At 45.5% G+C, this 21,109-nt stretch overlaps 1 protein-coding gene across 1 annotated transcript in view; it reads left to right on the plus strand.

Moving 5' to 3' along the window:
• Positions 1-21,109, plus strand: part of ERMP1 (endoplasmic reticulum metallopeptidase 1) — a 48,167-nt gene that overhangs the window by 22,184 nt on the left and 4,874 nt on the right. Inside the window, exons 9-14 of the mRNA XM_063128549.1 lie at positions 1,052-1,226; positions 2,095-2,285; positions 4,735-4,887; positions 6,837-7,039; positions 8,939-9,054; positions 16,431-16,597. Of these exons, the coding sequence (XP_062984619.1) occupies positions 1,052-1,226; positions 2,095-2,285; positions 4,735-4,887; positions 6,837-7,039; positions 8,939-9,054; positions 16,431-16,597 (1,005 nt within the window). The remainder of the gene's footprint in view (positions 1-1,051; positions 1,227-2,094; positions 2,286-4,734; positions 4,888-6,836; positions 7,040-8,938; positions 9,055-16,430; positions 16,598-21,109) is intronic.

Raw genomic sequence — 21,109 nt, forward strand, 5'->3', positions numbered from 1 at the left:
TGCCAACTGCCTAGGAAATTGGCTCCATTGTCAAACTGCTCTTACAGTCAGTTCTCCAAAATCCACCCTCCTTCGATCTAGTCCTGAGCTAGTTTAAGACGAATGGGCTCTCACGTCACCAATATAACTTGAAGTTCTAAAGTATCAAGTTTCTCCAAGCCTCATTAGTAAAAAATTAAGAAAAGCACAGAAAATTTATTTATTTAGAATATTTTGGGATTGCCCCTCTGTTCAATGAGTGCTTCAGGCAATGTACAACAAAAACAATGCAGAGATAAAATACATAAAAGTACAAAAACCTAAAACATTTTAAAATAATTAAAACAGAGTGGTATTAACTATTAAAAACTCAGTGGAACAATAATACCTTCACTAGCCATCTAAAGTATACTAAAGAGGTAGCGAGTTTAACCATCCTAGGAAGGGAGTACCATACTGGGGTGCTGCTACATGAAAGCCCTGTTTCGAGTATCCACCAACTTCTCCTCTCTAGGAAGTAGGTCAAGCAGCACGGTCTCAGATGACATACACACATTTTGCGCAGGCTCATATGGGAGGAAGCAGTCTTTAAGATACCCTGGTCCCAAGCCATTTGGGGTTTTATAGGTGAGAACCAGCACTATGAATTGGACTTTGAAACAAATTGGAAACCAGTGCAAATAAGTGTTATATAATTTGTAGAACACCAGGCAATAGTCTGGATGCTGTGTTGTTCACTTGTTGATGTTTCCGTCCTTTCTCAAGGGTGCAGACCCATGTAGAACGCATTGCAGTAATTTAAATGGATTAAGGCGTGGATCTTTGTGGCCAGATCCACCTTCCCCAGGAAGGCATGCAGCTGGTGCACCAACCAAAGCTGGGCAAATGCACTCCTGACCACCACTGGCACCTTGCTCTGGGTACAGTACTATATTCCATAACTTGAGAGTAAGGCCGTTTGAACACAGAGGGACTTATTTCTGAGAAGACATGCAAAAGTTTGCACTGCCTTTACGATGCTTACACTGACCCCTCGAAGCAATTTTTTCTTTCTTTGTTTTTCTTTTCCCAGAATACAAATGAACAGTTCCTTGGAGAGATCTTCTTTGATGTTGCACTGGTTTTCTGGACAATTAAATTGGCTTTACTTACTTACTTAGGAGTTTCTTCAGCATTTGTCAGTGCAATGTGGGTAGCCTTTCCTCTACTCACAAAACTAATGACCTATAAGGAATTGAAAGAAAAAGGTATGATAATACTCAACTTTCAGGGTTCTCGTAGGGATTACAATAATGCATTGCATCCAGTTGGTGTTACTCCACTGACAGAAGGCTGCTTGATCCAGTGGAGTCTTACATCAGTAGAAAGAGGTGAATTTTGGCAGTCGAAGTGTACTGGTCAACATGTACAAGCCAGGAATCCCATCCACCTCCTCTTTCACAAATTTAATGCTTTCCTCCCCCTTTTCCAGCTTAACCAGAAGAAAGCACAGTCTCCAAATTGGTTCTGTTCTTCCTCCTCCTTGTATTTGTAAGTTAAACTGTAGAATTTGCTACCACAAGATGTAGTGATGGTCACGAATTTGGATGGCTTTAAAAGGGGGTTGGATAAATTCCTGGAGGAGAAGGCTATCAGTGGCTACTAGTCCTGATGGCTATGTGCTACTTCCAGGATCAGAGGCAGCATGCCTATGTGCACCAGTTGCAGGGGAACATAGGTGGGAGGGTGCTGTTGCACCATGTCCTGCTTATGGAGTCCTGGTCAACAGCTGGTCGGCCACTGTGTGAACAGAGTGTTACACTAGATGGACTCTTGGTCTGATCCAGCATGACTTTTCCTATGTTCTTAAGTCCTGCTCTGCAGGCTTGCACAAAGAGCTACATCTTTTAAAAATGCAGAATGATGTTAATCATGCAACAATACACATTGCCAGAAAATCTGTTCTACCTGCTTTTTGTTTAGAGTTATGACAGCTCGAAATGTGTAGATAAACCCTTGCATACAGTATATTGTTTTCTGTCAATGTCATATACTATCAATGTTTGCAGTAGATGATACAAAGGTCTAGACTTTCTATACTACAGATTGCTCATTTTCTCTCTCCCTCTCTTTTAGGTGCCACAATGAAATATCTTACAATTTACCTCCTGGGAATGTTTATTCCACACATCTATGTATTATACCTTAGCTGGATTATATTTGAAATGCTCATACCCATCATGGGACGCACTGGTTCAGAAATTCCACCCGATATGATAGTGGCTGCTCTTATTGTTATAATGTCTATACTTCTGTCTTCCTACTTGGTACGGATGCTTTTAAAAACATACACACTTTGTAGTCTACAAATTAAGCTGATTTAATCACTTTTAAACTGTTGGTTCAACAAATGCCATCATGTACACTCAGATAATTTTCTGGTCGGAGGAAATGATACCATTACTCACATGAAGAATTTTGGTCTGATATAGAAGAATCTCCATAGATGTGACTATGGGTGCTCCTACTGTTTAAAAAGGCTCCTAGTGCATAAAAATCATAAAATCATAGAATAGTAGAGTTGGAAGGGGCCTATAAAGCCATTGAGTCCAACCCCCTGATCAATGCAGGAATCCACCTTAAAGCATTCCTGACAGATGGTTGCCTTTCTGCTGTAAGCTGCAAGTGGAATTGCAATTGAGTATTCACATTTAAGAGGGACTAATGTTTTTGTTCGTTTGTTTGTTTATGTATGCATCTTGCTATGTTCCATCCACACCGTGGGTATCACATAGCCAAGTGTGCCGTGCTATTCGTTTTCTTTTCCCCACCCCTCATAGTTGCCACAAACCCTTTCTCCCCACACTTTGAAGCAGCCTTACTTCTGAGTAAATATGTTTATGACTGGGCTCTAAGTCCCTTCAACACCACTTGCAAATGCCCGATCAGAGGGAATGAAGATCTTCAGGAGCAAAGATCTGAAGCTAGGCAATGCTCCCGTCTCTGCTGAGGCTTGATTCTCAGTGGACTGAATGGGTGCTGTGCAGGAGGCAGCCTCTTCTCTCAACCAAACAGTATTCCCTGGCTGCCCCTCTGGTTCACATGCTCTTAAAACAACAACAACAACTTGAAAACACAGGATTCCTTACAGACAGAGTAATTGCTCTTTGTAATTAAGGTGCCCAAAAGGTATGCAGCTATGAAAAGAGGCTTAAAGGAAATCAGAAAAAATAAGGCTAAGTACAGTTTATGTTGGAGCAACTCCAATTCTGTTTTCCCTTTTCCTCATCCGTCTCTTCTCCTGATGTTTTAAAGGTGCTGCTTCCTTGCTCAAACATCTTTCAACAAACAAGAAGCCCAGGCAAAAGACAGCTTCCATCTTTTGCTCTCACATGTGTGTTCCAGTAAAAGTGCATAAATGGATCTCTATATAATATATATTTATTAATGCTTGGTTGTGCTACTTCATCATAGCACAATTCCACTATTTCTGTTTTTCAACACATTTAAAAAATAGTTCCAGCAGCACAGGGCTAGAAGACTGCAAGTAAACTTACTTCCAAGTAAACATGGCTAGGAATTTGCTGTAAGTCCCATTGATTTCCCCTGAGAATGCCTGATTGTTTAGTCAGTTTCACAACTGGATCTTATCAGACAACCCAGTCTAGTTTTGCAATGTGGGCTTGACTTTTTCCTGCTTCTTAGCTCAGTCTGAAACTTATGTTTTACAGCCAGCTTCCATGCCCTTCTGGCATACTTAGAGCACTAAGCAGCCACATTTAATTCCCCCAATACCTTTATTTAGTTAGATTAGAATTATACAAGAGCACAATCAATTAAAAAGAAAAGAAAAATGTGGCATAGTAGAACTGCCTAATTAAGTGGCTAGTTGTGAAGGGTGTGGGGAATAGGACAACGGGTTCATTTCAGGAGAGAATGAAGGTTCAGAAAGCCATTAATTCAGGGATTGTTGAGAGCCATGCAGAGAAGAACTTCAGAAGACTGACCATGCAGGAAATGAAATGGCTGTGCAATCAGTAATGGCAGTCAATTGATTGAGAATGGAGAGTCATCCCCTCCCAGTGTGCTGCAGTTGTGCATTTTCTAATCCATATCTGCAAAAGGATTGATTTACTGTTCTGCTTTTTCCTTACTTAATGTATTTTCTGTGGTAAGAAAAGATGGGAAAACATGGAAGGAATACCACTGGTTGACTGTCTGAAAACTCCATAAAATTGTGTTAAGACTCAGATTTCTGCTTGACCATGAAGCTTTCTAGGCGACCTTGGGCAAATCGCTGAGGGTGTTCAGACAATCGTGTAGGGAAAAGAAGCCATTGTGGCTTCTCTGCCTGCCCCAGTGACTGCCATTTGCAGAATTTCTTGCAGTGCAGTGTGAGTTGGTGTGTCATCTGAACCAAGCATGCAACGGCACAGCAGATAGCAAGTCGTGGGTTGTAGGGCAGGTATAAAGTCATCCGTGCCGTACTGTGCGCTGGATTAGCTAACCTGTGCTGCATTGGGGGAATTAAGCAAGTGGTCTTGCACATGGCATGCACAGGGGCGGGGGAGAAGCCATGATGGCTTCTTCCTACGCGATCATTTGAATGCAGTCACTGAGTCTGCCTGCCTTGCTACATAGATCTGTAGAACAGACCTTTGGAATAGAATTGTAAGCTGTTTTCTTTTTTAAGTTTAGCTTTTATTTTTTACTGTTTTCTAGATGTGTTTTTATAAAGGAAATATTCATACCCTTTCTCTTTGTTTCTGTCTTTAGCTTAAGTTCATCTATCTTATCCGAAGCACAAAGAAGACAATAATAACTTTAACAACAGTTTTTGCCATTACATTCATCCTTGTTTGCAGTGGAATGTTCTTCCCTTATAGTTCGGATTCAGCAAATCCAAGGCCTAAGCGAGTATTTCTTCAGGTAATAAATTATTTATTTATTTATTACATTTTTATACCGCCCAATAGCCGAAGCTCTCTGGGCGGTTCACAAAAATTAAAACCATCATAAAACAACCAACAAGTTAAAAAACACAAATACAAAATACAATATAAAAAGCACAACCAGGATAAAACCACGCAGCAAAATTGATATAAGGTTAAAATACAGAGTTAAAGCAGTATAATTTAAGTTAAAATTAAGTGTTAAAATACTGAGTGAATAAAAAGGTCTTCAGCTGGCGATGAAAGGAGTACAGTGTAGGCGCCAGGCGGACCTCTCTGGGGAGCTCATTCCACAACCGGGGTGCCACAGCGGAGAAAGCCCTCCTCCTAGTAGCCACCTGCCAATATCAAATGCTTTTGATATTGCAGAGGAGGGTCAATGTAAATCTTAAACAAAGTTTTGTTTTGGCCATCTATCTATAGTAGAAGCATGCTCTTGCTATAATGGACCATTGGAGGCTTTGTCTACTTTCTGTAGTTCCATGTGCAAACTGCAGTAGTTTGAATTTCAAATTTATTGATTGATTGATTGCAATTTTATACCGCCCAATAGCCGAACCGGAGGTAACATTTCCTCCTTGATATTTTTATTATTTATTTATTTAATTTATTTATTTTATTTATTACATTTTTATACTGCCCAATAGCCGAAGCTCTTTGGGCGGTTCACAAAAATTAAAACCATGAAGAGCATAAAAACAACCAACAAATTTAAAACACAAATGCAAAATACAATATAAAAAGCACAACCAGAATAAAACCACACCGCAAAAATTAATATAGGTTAAAATATGAGATTAAAACAGCAAAGTTTAAATTTAAGTTAAATTAGGTGTTAAAATACTGAGAAAATAAAAAGGTCTACAGCTGGCGATGGAAAGAAAACAATGTAGGTGTCAAGCAAACCTCTCTGGGGAGCTCGTTTCACAACCGGGGTGCCACAGCAGAGAAAGCCCTCCTCCTAGTAGCCACCTGCCTCACTTCCTTCGGCAGGGGCTCACGGAAAAGGACCCCTGTGGATGATCTTAAGGTCCGGGCAGGCACATATGGGAGGAGGCGTTCCTTCAAACCGTTTAGGGCCCCAAGTTGTTTAGGGCTTTGAATGTTAATACCAGCACTTTTAATCGGGCCCGGACCTGGACTGGCAGCCAATGAAGTTGTAGAAGGGCTGGTGTGATATGATCTCGCCGGCCAGTCCCTGTTAGTAAACGGGCTGCCCTGTTTTGTACCAGCTGAAGTTTTTGTACTGTTTTCAAAGGCAGCCCCACATATAATGCATTGCAGTAATCCAAACGAGAGGTTATCAGAGCATGGATAACTGTAGCTAGGCTATCTCTGTCCAGATAAGGGCGTAGTTGGTATATCATTCTAAGCTGATAAAAGGTGCTCTTTGTCACTGAGTTCACCTGTTCCTCAAGTGACAGTTCTGGTTCCAAGAGCACCCCCAAACTATGGACCTGATCCTTTAGGGAGAGTGCAACCCCATCCAGGACAGGGTAAACATCACCTCGCTGGACAGATGAACCACCCACTAACAGTACCTCCGTCTTGTCTGGATTGAGTCTCAGTTTGTTAGCCCTCATCCAGTCCATTACCGTGCCCAGGCACTGGTTCAGAACAGTCACTGCATCACCTGGGTTTGATGAAAAGGAAAGCATGTGATAAATTTATATTTAACCACCTCTTTAAAAGTCTTTGTTCCTATTTCTTCCTGAGCTTGGAAGTATTTATTGACTCCTCCCAAAGTTGGATATTCATGACATCAAATGTAGTGCAGTAAACCTGAAGCATGATCTGCAGGCCTTAATTCAGTCAGATATGTACGGTTCCGTAGTTCCTTTGGGCTAACTCCAAGCATCATTATCTGAATAGATATCAGGGGGGAAATTCTGTCTATTGTCTAGTAATTTTTGTTATTTTTTTCAGCACACGAACAGACGATTTCACAGCTTGGATGGGCACTTGGAAAAAAGTGATTCTGGAATATGGGTTAATGGGCTTGACTATAGTGGAATGTCTCACATTACTCCTCACATACCTGAACTCAATGACACTATTAGAACAAAATGTGAGGAAGAATCGCCTCTCTGTGGCTTACCTTGGATCCTTCCTGTGGACTTTTTATTCAGGTTGGTGGTAACATCTCCTCCCTGAATGCTGAGTTTTTCACAGGACTATTAACTGATGAAGGACTTTTAAAAAAAACAACGACGAATGCCTTCAAAGCTAAGCAGTTAACTAATAAGATTAAATGGAGACAAGTGGAGACGTGTAGAGAAATGTTGCAGAGCCTCTTAAGAGAGGAGTGTTCTTGTTCAGAGCTTGAACCAGCCTGGAGCAGAAAAACTTGTATTTGAGGCTCAGAAGCAGGTAGGGATAATGTTTCAGGAGAGGGGAAAGGAGAAGGAACACTTTTTTTGCCACCTTCTTGAAACCTTCACTTGCTGTGCTGTGTAGTGCTAAAGGGCTCTGCTTCAGGACTGGTTGCCAGCCAGAAACCATAAGGCTTTATTGCTATACCCATTTGCTGTGGTAGCGTAGGGGAGATTGGGAAAGACAGAGTGAGGAAGGGCCTCTCTTTCCTTTCCTCCCTCTTGAAACCTTCCTGTACGGCACAGGGAGGGCAGTTTTGAACCTTGTGTTTCTTATCCCCTCAACCCTAATCACCATCTCCAAGATAATGTAAACTGTTGGGGATGAAGCAGGCCCTCAATGTTCAGTAAATCCTGGAAGACACTGAACACAAATCCTATTTGGGCTGACGGGTACTTCTTTTTCTGCCTTGCAGCCCCCTGTGTGCCACCCAAAATCTTCTCAGAGTCCTCCAACCCTCTGAAGAAGATTGGGGGCTGCAGGAAGGGGCTGCAGGAAGAGGGAGAATCCACTCCATTGGCAGATGCCGTACCATCGGTGGACAGAAGCAATTGGATGCCACTCATTGTCTTTTAATTTGCAAACTAAGATACATCTTCATATCTGGGGAGTCTCCTGTTTCTGGGTAGCCCCGTTTGGCTACCAAACTGATAGGCATCGGACCACAGAAGTTGAAGGAATAATTACGCTCTTGCTGAATCCTGACAAAACTGCTGGAAGGAAAGGGGAAGTGTAAGAATGTGTGTTAACATTGTCAGAAGGGCAGTTTTCTTTTTAAGATATAGGGCATGTCTACTCCAGCCCTATATCCTGAGATCGTCCCAGGATCACCCCTGTGCGTCCAAATGCCACACAGGGCATCCCAGGAGCAGGCAGTGATAATCCCTCCATTTCCCTGGGATAACCCTTAGGTGTAGAAAGGGCCATAGAAGCCTCAGAAGCTGGCTTCAACCAGCATTCTTTGTCCATCTAGCCTGCTGCTGACTCCTCTGAGTGGCAGTGGGTCTCCAGCAGAAGCCAATGCATCAGTAGTGTGCATGATGCATGCTTTTAAATGATGTTTGGTATTAATTTCCACTGCCAGCATCAGTTGCCCTAATCGTTTCTTATTAGAAGAAATGCTGAGCAGTTTCACCCTGGAAGGCAAATAGGTTGCTTGCTTTGGATAAAGGCCAGAAGGAACATTCCTCTCCAGCAGTGCAATCCTATGCATGTTTACTTGGAGGTAAGTACCACTGTGTTCAGTGGGGTTTACTTCCAAGTAGGTGTGCCTACAATAGCACTACATTTCTTTCCTCTCCCCACAAATAAATTTAGTATAGAAATCCAGCGTTATGGCAATGGATCGTCAACAGAGGCTAACATCTAGGAGTTTGTAGTTTTTATTTATTTATTGTATTTATATCCCGCCTTTTTTCCTCCAAGGAACCCAAGGTGGCATACATAATCTTCCTCCTCCTTTCCATTTTTATCCTCACAACAACAACCCTGTGAGGTAGGCTCGGCTGAGAGTCTGTGATTGGCCCAAAGTCACCCAGTGAAAAGCATTTTAGTTTAATAGAATTGATCCTAAGTAGTAATTTAAGGTACTTTAAAATACTATTTTGAAGGCACACATTGGTCTTAAAAAGAAATAACTTTTTCTTTTCTTACAGGAAGAACTGGTACCTTCCTGCTCCAGCAATTACTCCCAAAAAACCTGTTCACTTTCAGCTTCTTTCCAAAGAGCAAATGCCCTTGGATTCTACAAAGTTAACCTTTGAAATATCAGGTGAGTTCTGCATAACCTATGACTTAAATAGGAGATATGCTGTTTTTTTTTCAAGTGGAAATACCATGCCCAAGGTATTGGGAGTCACATGCATTACACAAAATTCAGGGCTATCGTGTCCAGTTCTTCTTCGTGGTCTCTATGCATCACACATATGGGCTTTGCGCCTGCGCAGAGACCAGACCGGAACCTACTATAGCTGAGTGGAACGTTTTTGGCGGGAACCCCTCCCCCACGCTACCGCGCATGTCCATGGGGTTCCCGCCCTTACCTCAGTTCTTCGTCGTCCGCCATTGTGCATAGACCAGCTTAACCGAACCTCTAGCGTTTTCTAGTTAACTTACTTAATCTTCTCTTTAAAACCTGTTCATTCTTCAATCTTTCCTAATTCCTCTTACTTCTTTCTTATCTATATATTAAAAAAAAAAAAAAATTAATTGTAGATAGTTTTCCCTCAGCGACTTCGGTCGCCTGAGGCCCGTATGGCAACGAAAGCCCCATTTAGGAAGTGTGTAAGGTGTGGGGCGAAACTTCCGCCGACGGACGGGCACTCTCTTTGTCTCGTTTGTTTGGGAGAAGGACACGTTGTGGAGGCCTGCCACCACTGTATGTCGTTTACAAAACAAACTAGGAAACATAGAGCCGATAGACTTCGCTCTATATTGTGGGAAAAAGCACTCAAGGCTACTGAGGCTCCCAGTATGGAAAAAACGGCAGTTGGTAAGTCCGTTACTGAAAAAACGGCAATCCGTAAGCCCGTTACCGACAAACCAGCAGACCGCAGCACTGAGGTGCAAGCCAGAGCTCATAGGGCACAGATACCCCTCACGCCTGGCCGGTCTTTGACGAGTTCTATGGCTAAGAAGATTTCAAAGAAAGCCAGAACTCCTAAACCTTCTTCGGAGCTGGAGAAGAAGAAGAAGAAGAAGAAAAAGAGGGACGCTGAAAAATCCACCTTAGCGTCGCCTCGAGCGGCGGAGTCAGTTAGGAGTCATTCCACGCCTCCCATTGCTCCGACCGCGTCGATGTCGAGGCCTCCCTCGGCATCGAGATCTCAGTCGGTACCGATGGCCACGGTACCGACACGCCCACTCAGCCTTTCGGAGGGCGAACTAAGAGATTCCGCGTCAGCGGCTTCTTTCCAACAGCCTACAAGGCCTCAAACGTTGCAGGGATTAATCCCACTACAACCATCTCCAAGACTTACACCTCGCCGTGAATGGGACGGAGCTTCTAGATACTCCGATCCTCAGCCAAGATATGAAGACTATGAATGGGACCGATATCGTCCTCAGCGCTACTTTCCGGATCGACAGAGTCCCCGGGAAGGTTACTATGCGCACCCGCCACCTATGACAAGAGTGTGCCGGTTACCACTACCTTCACCACCTGACCATCAGGCTTCGAGGGTGTCTACTCCTCGACAATGTATGCAACCTTCGGCGTCGACCTGGGCAGTTCCCACGGTACCAACAGACCAACTTCAATTGCAGGTGGTTACGCTGTCTTCTCCTGAGCAAGACTACCCTTCAGATTCGGAATCGAGGGTGTCTGCGACTCCAACGATGCCCTCGCCGGAGGATGAGGTCCACGATGACGACCCTTCCTCTCCTTCGGACGATATGGTCAGGTTTTCTGACCATATGCTTAGGATGTCACAGGCATTGGGATTAGATATCCAACAAACGGACGAATCGGTTGTGGACCCCATTTATGATGTATTCCAGACTACCACTAATCAAAGACTTGCTATTCCCGTCCCACATGCATTGAAGCAAACAGCTCAACTGTCTTGGAAGACACCTGCTGTGACTCAGGCTACGTCTAAAAGATTAGAGACTCTTTATCGAATCCAGGAGGAAGGCGTCAAATTTTTGGTACAACATCCAAAGCCTAACTCCATCGTGGTTGAGTCAGCCCAAGGCCAATCGCAAAAGGCACATTCGGCACCGGTGGATAGGGAAGGGAGGAAATTGGACCAGACTGGTAGAAGGATTTACTCCTCTTCTTCTCTAGGTATTAGAGCGTCAGCATACGAAGCGACGATGGCGAGGTACCAGCTTTTCCTGTGGGAAAAGATGGGGTCGTTATGTGAACACCTCCCGGAGGACAAGAAGGAGCTGGCGAGAGTGTTTCAAAATGAGGCCTCTGCAATCGCCAGGCAGCAATTATCCACGGCCCGACACCAAGTGGACTGCCATTCGAAATCGATGATGGGCACAATATCTCTGAGGAGACACGCGTGGCTCAGATCGGCTAATTTGACCCATGAAACCAAGTGGAGGATAGAGAGTATGCCATTCGATGGCGAAGGACTCTTTAATACTAACACTGATGAAACGCTGGACTCCATCTACAAAGCGAGAACAACGGCTAAAAAGATGGGGTTCACTGCTCCTCCAGTGCAGTATAGGCCAAAGAGATGGATGAGGCCGCCAACGCAACAACACCAGCAATACCGGCCTCAGTACCAACCTCAACCTCGGCAGCAACAACAACAGTTGCAGAGGAAGAGGCCATACCAGGGTCGATATCAACAAGATAAGAGGCAACCTGACTTCTCTAAGAAGCAGCGTGTTTGACTCTTCGGCCCCAGATCCACCCCCTTTTGCGGACCGCCTAGCACCCCATTACCATCTATGGGAGTCAATAACAACAGACTCCTGGGTGCTCACTATCATCAACTCGGGCTATGCCATCGAGTTCGATGCCCTTCCTCCTTTTTCCGGCGTGGAAGTAACGGCTCCATCCCCTCCTCTGCTGCTCGAGGTACAGACCTTACTATCGAAGGGAGCCATCTCTCCCGTACCGGCAGAGGAACTCAATCAGGGATTTTTCTCCCGTTACTTCACGGTCCCGAAGAAAGATGGAGGTCTTCGACCGATCATGGACTTAAGACAACTGAACAAGTTCATCACCCCGAGGAAGTTCCGTATGACAACGGTTACTTCAGTTCTACAACTTCTACAGAAAGGAGTTTGGTTCGCAGTGGTGGATCTGAAGGATGCGTATTTCCACATATCCATCAGGAAGTCGCATCAAGCTTACCTTCGGTTTTCGATCGGTGCATTCCAGTACCAGTTCACCGTTCTTCCGTTCGGGTTGGCCACGGCACCGAGGGTCTTCACGAAGGTCATGGCGGTGGTGTGCACCCACCTAAGACAGAAAGGCATTTACGTTTATCCATACCTGGACGATTGGCTCCTTGTAGCGGACAACAGCGAGGCGCTCCAAACGGACATTCTAACCACCCTCAACCTATTGGACTCATTGGGGCTTTGGGTGAACCACGAAAAGTCCATTTTGACTCCACAGCAGAGATTGGACTTCATAGGGGTAACCCTATCCTCTCGAGACGGGAGGGCATACTTACCTTCAACCAGGGCGAACACATTGCAGCAGTTAGCCATCGATATCGAGAGCCGCCGAAAAGTTTCGGCATGGACAATTCAGAGACTGTTAGGCTTGATGGCAGCTACTACGGCAGTCATCAGATTTGCAAGACTCAGAATGAGGATCGTGCAGGCCTGGTTTTTGAGGACTTTCGACCTCAGACACAATGCTCGACGAACTTACCTTTCGTTACCGAAGCAAGTCAGGGCATCTCTGAAATGGTGGTTCTCGATGTCGACTCTTCTCGAGGGCGTTCCATTTCAACAAGACGCGCCTTTGGTAACGATCACGACGGATGCATCCTTGGAAGGATGGGGAGCCCATTGCAGCTCCCTCACCTCTCAGGGTCGTTGGCCTCGATCACAGAGAGAACATCACATCAACCATCTCGAACTTCTGGCAGTAGAAAATGCAGTAAAGGCGTTTGCACAGATGATCGAGGGCAAGAATGTCTTGATCGCGACAGACAATACTACCGTAGTGGCATACATCAACAGGCAGGGTGGAACAAGATCACACCCTCTGAATCGCTCTGCACTCAGGATATGGAACTGGTGCATAAAGAGAAGGACTTACCTGACTGCGATCCATGTAGCCGGCAAGGAGAACGTCGTTGCGGACTCTCTCAGCAGGTCCTTCCATGTCGACCACGAGTGGGAGCTCGACGTCGAGGTGCGGGAAAGCCTTTTTCTATACTGGGGTCGTCCTGTTGTCGATGTCTTCGCTACCGAAGACAACGCAATTTGCGCCAAGTATTGCAGCAGGGCAGGAAGAGGAAAGCAATCTCTAGGAGATGCTTTCACCAGGACTTGGAGAGGAAATCTCCTATACATCTTTCCACCCTTTCCAATATTGACAAAGGTGCTAGCCAAGATCCAGATGGACAACTCCAATTGCATCCTGATCACACCGTGGTGGCCTCGACAGACGTGGTTTTCTCACGCTCTTCGGTTATCGAGAGGGGATTACATCAGGCTCCCGTCGACACCGAAGCTACTGTCTCGACACCAGGGCAGGGTTCGACACGCAGATCTGTCGATCCTCAAGATGACGGCATGGAGGATAACAACCACTCCTCTTCTGGGACCAGAGTTTTGACTGTGGACCACATTATATTAGCAGCACTAAAGCCTTCCACAAGAAAGACTTATGCAGCAAAGTGGCAAAGATTTCAGAACTTTGCTTCAAAAGATGGTCAAATACCAGAATCTTGCCATTTGTCTCTCATCCTCAATTATTTATTGACACTCTTCCAGCAAGGACTTAAGCTCGCATCCATCAGGGTTCACCTTGCTGCGATTACATCTTTTCACCAGGGTATAGATGGCTTTACACCTTTTACCCATCCAACAACCAAGAAATTCTTGAAAGGTCTTAAGAACACGATACCAACTGTGAAGAGTATTGTACCACCATGGAGCCTGTCAGTTGTACTACAGGCATTGACACGCAAGCCCTTTGAGCCCATGGCTTCGACAGACCTTAGGTTGCTTACCTTAAAGACTGTCTTTTTAGTAGCCATTACATCGGCAAGACGGGCAAGTGAGCTTAAAGCTCTTAGGATAGATGTCCCATACACTATCTTTCATAAGGATAAGGTTGTGCTACGCACAGACCCAGCCTTCCTACCTAAGGTAGTGTCTACTTTTCATCTGTCCCAGCATATTACTTTACCTGCTTTCTTTCCTAATCCAACTACACCTCTTGAGTCTTCTTTGCATACTCTCGATGTAAGAAGGGCTCTTGCTTTTTACAAAGACAGAACAGAGACTTTAAGGAAAACAAAGCAATTGTTTATTTGTTATGGTGAGCCTTCTAAGGGACTCCCTGTCTCTTGCCAGCGGTTGTCACGTTGGATAGTGGAGACTATTGAATTGGCCTACTCTATTTCTAAATTAGAGTTAGTGAAACCTGTGACGGCTCATTCCACCAGAGCTGTTTCAACATCGGTGGCTTTCACCAGAGGTGTTCCACTGGCAGAAGTCTGTAGAGCCGCAACGTGGTCCACTCCGTCCACGTTTGTCAAGCACTACAGTTTGGACACCCGTGCAAGGCAAGACTGCTCGTTTGGGAGGACAGTGCTCTCCGAGATCTTCAGATGATGCACCAACCCACCTCCAAAGGTATGTCAGCTTGCTACTCGCCCATATGTGTGATGCATAGAGACCACGAAGAAGAAATGCAGGTTGCTTACCTGTAACTGTAGTTCTTCGAGTGGTCATCTATGCATTCACACAACCCACCCACCATCCCCTCTTGGTGGTGTGAGACTTAAAAATGACACTCTTATATTATGGAATGTACTTTATTTTATTTACACTCATGTTTATGGGGGCACAATGTCGGACTCCTGTAAACTGAGGTAAGGGCGGGAACCCCATGGACATGCGCGGTAGCGTGGGGGAGGGGTTCCCGCCAAAAACGTTCCACTCAGCTATAGTAGGTTCCGGTCTGGTCTCTGCGCAGGCGCAAAGCCCATATGTGTGAATGCATAGATGACCACTCGAAGAACTACAGTTACAGGTAAGCAACCTGCATTTTCACTGCCATAGAAAATGCTTGACAGAATCATGACACAGTTGCAATATGAGTGTGACACCATGTACCTGATATAGACACTTGTCTATGAAATGTTATGCCACAGCCACAAGACTTTCTTGTCTTTGAAGCAAGCAACTAAGTAACAGGTTGCCATTTGGGGATTAATTTATATTTCTAGACTGTTTTTCTGCCCAAAGCAGGATAAAAACTAAAAAGAAAACACGCACCCACAAAGGCTGTGAGAATATCATAGCGACAGACTGGTAGGTTCAATATATAACATGTCTAAATAAACTGCTGGCTCATATACACTAGTGCACTTTTGGAAAGACTTGGACAACACAGTGTTCTTTTGTTTTGGAACCCTCTTGGTCTTCAGTTTCCACTGTTGGCTGCTTGGTTCTTGTCTGTTGTGTAAACTTAAACTCATTTCTGAATGCTTTTAGTTGTTACAACTTTTGAAAGGAAACCTGAAAGTTAATAGTTTTTGAGAAGCTGCTGAGAATTCTCTTGTACAGGGATGGGGAACATTTTTTCAGGCTGAGGGCCAGATCCCAATTTGATAAAGATCTTGTAGGTCACATTCCACCTGTGGTCAGGGCCAAAGTCAATGTGGTTTGGGCCAACATGACATTATTACTGATTTTAAATCTACTCAGAAGCAGGACAGCCTACGCATGTCTACTCAAAAGTAAGCAGGATTGACTCACTCAGCCACACTTCTAAATAGCATCCGAAGAACCAAACCATTGTATGTCTACTCGGAAGTAACCATGAGCAGCAGCATGTCTACTCAGAAATAAGCAGGGCAAGATTCTGCTCAGAAGTAAGAAGGACAAATTTCTGCAGGACAAGCCTCAGAAGTAAACTGAACTGCATTACAAAGCAGTGTCCTTCCCAGGTGCTGCCCTCTTCCCCCTAGAAAGAAAAAGCAGCTGATGAACGGATGAGAGCTTTTCTCAGCTGCTGCATAGCAGCAAGTGCTCCCTTTCTCACAGTGCAGCACTGGCTGCTGATCTGTGGCAAGAGATTTTCGCAGCCAGGAGAGGGGCCAGGGGCTGGGAGAGGAAGCTGGTGGGCCGGATCAGGAACCCCTACGGGTCCCCACCCCCTCCTCGAGTAGAAAACTCTGATCTCCTCACTCAACTACAATTTCTACTTACCCTTGGGGAAAGTGAACCAGTTTATTTGTAGTCTGGAGATACGTGTAGTTTCATGTTGAATTGTTAGGCTGCTCTTCTATGATTGCTTTCACTTACCTAGGGGTAAGTGCTTGCAGTGGCATACTCTTGAGTAGACATTTGTAGAATTGTCCTGTTGGTCTACACAAGCAGTTTGGACCAGGCTGAAAAGAAATTCATGGCAGAGTTAGTACACCTGAAAAGACACCTCCTTTTTTGCCCTACATTCATGGATGAATCTTTGTCTGCTTGGTGCTTTAGGTCCAAGCCACATGTCATTATATCTTCGGTCACATCAAGGGTCATCACTGTCCAGATGGTCTCTTGGAGATGGGACTCCTGTTGCTAACACTATAGGAGGGGATTACTTTGTGTATTATTCACATGGACTCCAGGCCATGCCTTGGCACTTCTGGATAGAGTTGAAGGTAAGAATATTTTGTCCTTTGGGGACACAGTTATCAGTGGATTTTATTCATTTATCTTCGTCTTTTAAGTTCAACCCAGGTTGCATTTCATGCCGTGTGTTTCAAAACTCAAACTTTTCCCCGTGGTTTGAGAATTATACTGTGCTTCTCCTTGAAAACAGCCCAAACCTTGAATGTCCATGGCATGCAGAAAGTTTACTTCTTTCATTTCCAACACATACCTGCAGTGGCATTAAAGATGGTGTGTGTAAGCAAACCAGAGTGTGGAAATTTAAGGCTGCAATCCTATGGCATTTGCCTGGGAGTAAGTTCCTTTATTTATTTATTTATTTATTACATTTTTATACCGTCCAATAGCCGAAGCTCTCTGGGCGGTTCACAAAAATTAAAACCATAATAAAACAACCAACAGGTTAAAAGCACAAATACAAAATACAGTATAAAAAGCACAACCAGGATAAAACCACGCAGCAAAATTGATATAAGATTAAAATACAGAGTTAAAACAGTAAAATTTAAATTTAAGTTAAAATTAAGTGTTAAAATACTGAGAGAATAAAAAGGTCTTCAGCTGGCGACGAAAGGAGTACAGTGTAGGTGCCAGGCGGACCTCTCTGGGGAGCTCGTTCCACAACCGGGGTGCCACAGCAGAGAAAGCCCTCCTCCTAGTAGCCACCTGCCTCACTTCCTTTGGCAGGGGCTCATGGAGAAGGGCCCCTGTAGATGATCTTAAGGTCTGGGTAGGTACATATGGGAGGAGGCGTTCCTGCAGATAACCTGGCCCCAAACCGTTTACGGCTTTAAATGTCAATACCAGCACTTTGAATCGGGCCCGGACCTGGACTGGCAGCCAATGAAGTTGTAAAAGGACTGGCGTAATGTGATCTCGCCGGCCAGTCCCTGTTAGTAAACGGGCTGCCCTGTTTTGTACCAGCTGAAGCTTCCGGACCATTTTCAAAGGCAGCCCTACGTATAACGCATTGCAGTAATCCAAACGAGAGGTTATCAGAGCATGGATAACTGTAGCTAGGTTATCTCTGTCCAGATAAGGGCGTAGTTGGTATATCAACCTAAGCTGATAAAAGGTGCTCTTTGCCACTGAGTTCACCTGTGCCTCAAGTGACAGTTCTGGATCCAAGAGCACCCCCAAACTATGGACCCAATCCTTTAGGGAGAGTGCAACCGCGTCCATGACAGGGCAAACATCACCTCGCCGGACAGATGAACCACCCGCTAACAGTACCTCCGTCTTGTCTGGATTGAGTCTCCGTTTGTTAGCACTCATCCAGTCCATTACCATGCCCAGGCACTGGTTCAGAACAGTCACTGCCTCACCTGGGTTTGATGAAAAGGAAAGGTAGAGCTGGGTATCATCCGTATATTGATGACACCTCAGTCCACATCTCCGGATAACCTCCCCCAGAGGCTTCATGTATATGTTAAACAGCATAGGGGATAGGATAGAGCCCTGTGGAACCCCATGGCTTAGGAGCCACGGCACAGAGCAATAATCCCCCAGCACCACCTTCTGGAATCGGCCATCCAAGTAGGAGCGGAACTACTGCAACGCAGTACCTTCAACTCCCAGCTCAGACAACCTATCCAGAAGGATACCATGGTCGATGGTATCAAAGGCCACTGAGAGGTCCAGGAGAACCAACAGGGTCGCACTCCCCGTCTCTCTCCCGGCAGAGGTTCTTCTTCGTGGTCTCTGTGCATCACACATATGGGCTCTGCGCCTGCGCAGGGCCAGCTTCGGAAACTTCTCTAGCTGAAAGTCTTTTAGGCGGGAACCCCTCCCCCACCATCCACTGAGCATGCTCAGGGGTTCCCGCCTAATCCCCCCAGTTCTCTTCAACCGCCTGTGGGTCAACAGCTTGTGGAGACTTCTCGTGTGTGGTATACTTTACCTCAGCTGAAAATATTCTATTTTCTTTCTTGTCTTTTCTCTCCAGTTTTCTAACCTTTTCTATTTAGTTTTTTTTTTTTTTAAAGGATTCGTTTGTTGTTAGTTAGCCTTGTGGCTTATGGCACATCAAGGCCTCTTCAAGAAGCGCCCCGTTTGCGGGCTGAAGATCACACAAACCGACGGACACTCACTTTGTTTGCTCTGCTTGGGGGAAACACACATTGTGGAATCTTGTGTGTTGGTTTAAGTTCTCGAGGCAAACGAGAAAGAACCGCTCAGACCGCCTTCGGGCGATACTCTGGGATAAGGCGTTGGAGGCAGTGGAGAAACCGAGACCATGTCGATGCTCCAAATCTCCTATCGTAATGGAGTCTATGCCCCAACTTCCTCCAGCACGGAGTGAGTCTTACCGGTTCCCCCCTCCTCCTCCTCTCAGTCTGCATCCGCAAGGGTGGCAAAAGATTTCTAAGAGAGTGAGAGAGCGTTCTGAGGCACATGACCCTCAGAGGAATAAGAGCAAACTCAAGAATATAAATGCGAGGAAAAAGTCGTCGATACCGATTCGTCGATACCGAGGAGCCCGGTACCGAACACATCGGTACCGAGGCATGCGGCAGGGCATAGGAACCCTATGTCGAGCCTTTCACTGCAAAGGTCTCCACCGCTACCGATAAGCCCGATATCGAGGCTATCGCTTTCGCTACCAATAAGCCGATACCGAGGCTATCACTTTCCCTACCTATAAGCCTGGTACCGAGGCTTTTGCTTCTGAGACCATACTCGATACCGAGATGGGCGACTCCATCCTCGCCACCGGTACTGAACCCTCTGCAGCAAACAGAGTGTATTGCTGACTCGCCGGCACCATCTCCATTACAGATCATCACGGTACGGGCTGACGACCCTACCATAAGGGCATCGGTCTCGGAAGGCGAAATTAGAGGTTCATCCATGGATAATACCTCGGCTGATCGGGGCCCTCTTTCCCCTCAATACTGAGAAGAGCCACAACCCATCGATACTGACGGATGTCGGTACCGATAAATGCCACAGCAACCGTCAGTCGATACCGAAGGTTATCGATACCGACATGCGTCGCCTTATGGTTAAGCCCGGAACCATTCACCGGCTTCAACTCATTCAGGTCACCAGTATGCCACCCATGGCGAACGACTTATGTCCCCTCCAAGAATGCGGGACTATTAAACTGATTGGCAACCTCCCCAGTATCCTCCGTATTATTACGAGGATTGGAGACACAGAAGGCACCTAGATTACTATTATCAGTACCCACAACCACCCTCCGACGATCTCCCGTCCACCTCTCCCAGAGGATGTCATGGCCATGCCACCGCCGCCTCTACCATCGGTACCGAGGCGCGTTCCGCAACCGACGCAAACTGCAGTACCAACCGCTCGGTACCATCGCAAGCGTTGCAGACGTTGCCTACATCAGACATGGGACTAGATGTTCCATCGGAGGAGGATTACCAATTGGACTCCTCACAAGATACATCACCACCAGATGACCTCGTGGTCACTGCAGACGTGGTGTCCCCTTCAGAGGACTTAGCACACTTTACTGATCAGGTACAAAGAATGGCAACGTCCCTAGGGTCTCAAATATCCCAACCTATAGAGAAATTTAATGACCCAGTTTACGATGATGTATGCTGTGGGTCATCAACCCCAGTGGCTATTCCATATTTGCCTGTGCTGCTACGCACAGCGCAACAATCATGGAAGCTGCCCTCCTCTATGCCACAACGTCGAGGAGGCTAGACAACATATATATAAGATGCAGGACTAAATTGTCCCATTCCTATTTACACACCCAAAACCTAACTCAATAATACTCAAATAATGCACCAGTGGACAAAGAAGGCCGTAGGTTGCACGGCCTGGGGAGAAGAGTATACTCTTCTACAGCTTTATCCCTTCGTGTGCACAATTACCAAGCCACAATGGCAAAACATAAGCTCTTTTTATGGGAGAAGATTACATCTCTCTCCGGATTCTTGCCAGATGACCAAAGGGAACTGGCAGATTTTTTGTACTGAGGCTATGAGACTTTCTCGACAATAGCTTAATACAGCACACCACGCTACGGACTGCGCCTCAAAGTTATGGTAGTTTCCATTGCGCTACGAAGGCATGCGTAGCTAAGGTCCGCAGGGCTGTCCTAGCAGGCACGCACCTGCATAGAGGACCTGCTGTTCGATGGAAGCCAGATCTAACCACTACTGTTAGAGTCCCCATGGCTGGCCTCCTCGGTAGCAATAATAACTAGTTTCTTCAGTACACTGAAACTCTCGATACCAAAACTGGCAACAACATAACTAGCTTCTTCAGTACCTAGCCTGAAACCTCTCGGTACCGAGACTGCTCTCAATACCGAGACTGGCAACAATATAACTAGCTTCTTCAGTACCGAGACTGAATCTCTTAATGTCAAGACTGGCAACAATATAGCTCCTTCGGTACAGACTGGAACCCTCGATACCAAGAGTGGCAATTACATAACTAGCATCTTCAATACAGACGCTGAACTTCTCAATGCTGAGACTGGCAATAACATAACTGGCTTTTTTGGTACCAAGGTT

This window comes from Elgaria multicarinata, chromosome 6, assembly GCF_023053635.1.
Source record: "Elgaria multicarinata webbii isolate HBS135686 ecotype San Diego chromosome 6, rElgMul1.1.pri, whole genome shotgun sequence".
Classification (NCBI taxonomy): domain Eukaryota; kingdom Metazoa; phylum Chordata; class Lepidosauria; order Squamata; family Anguidae; genus Elgaria; species Elgaria multicarinata.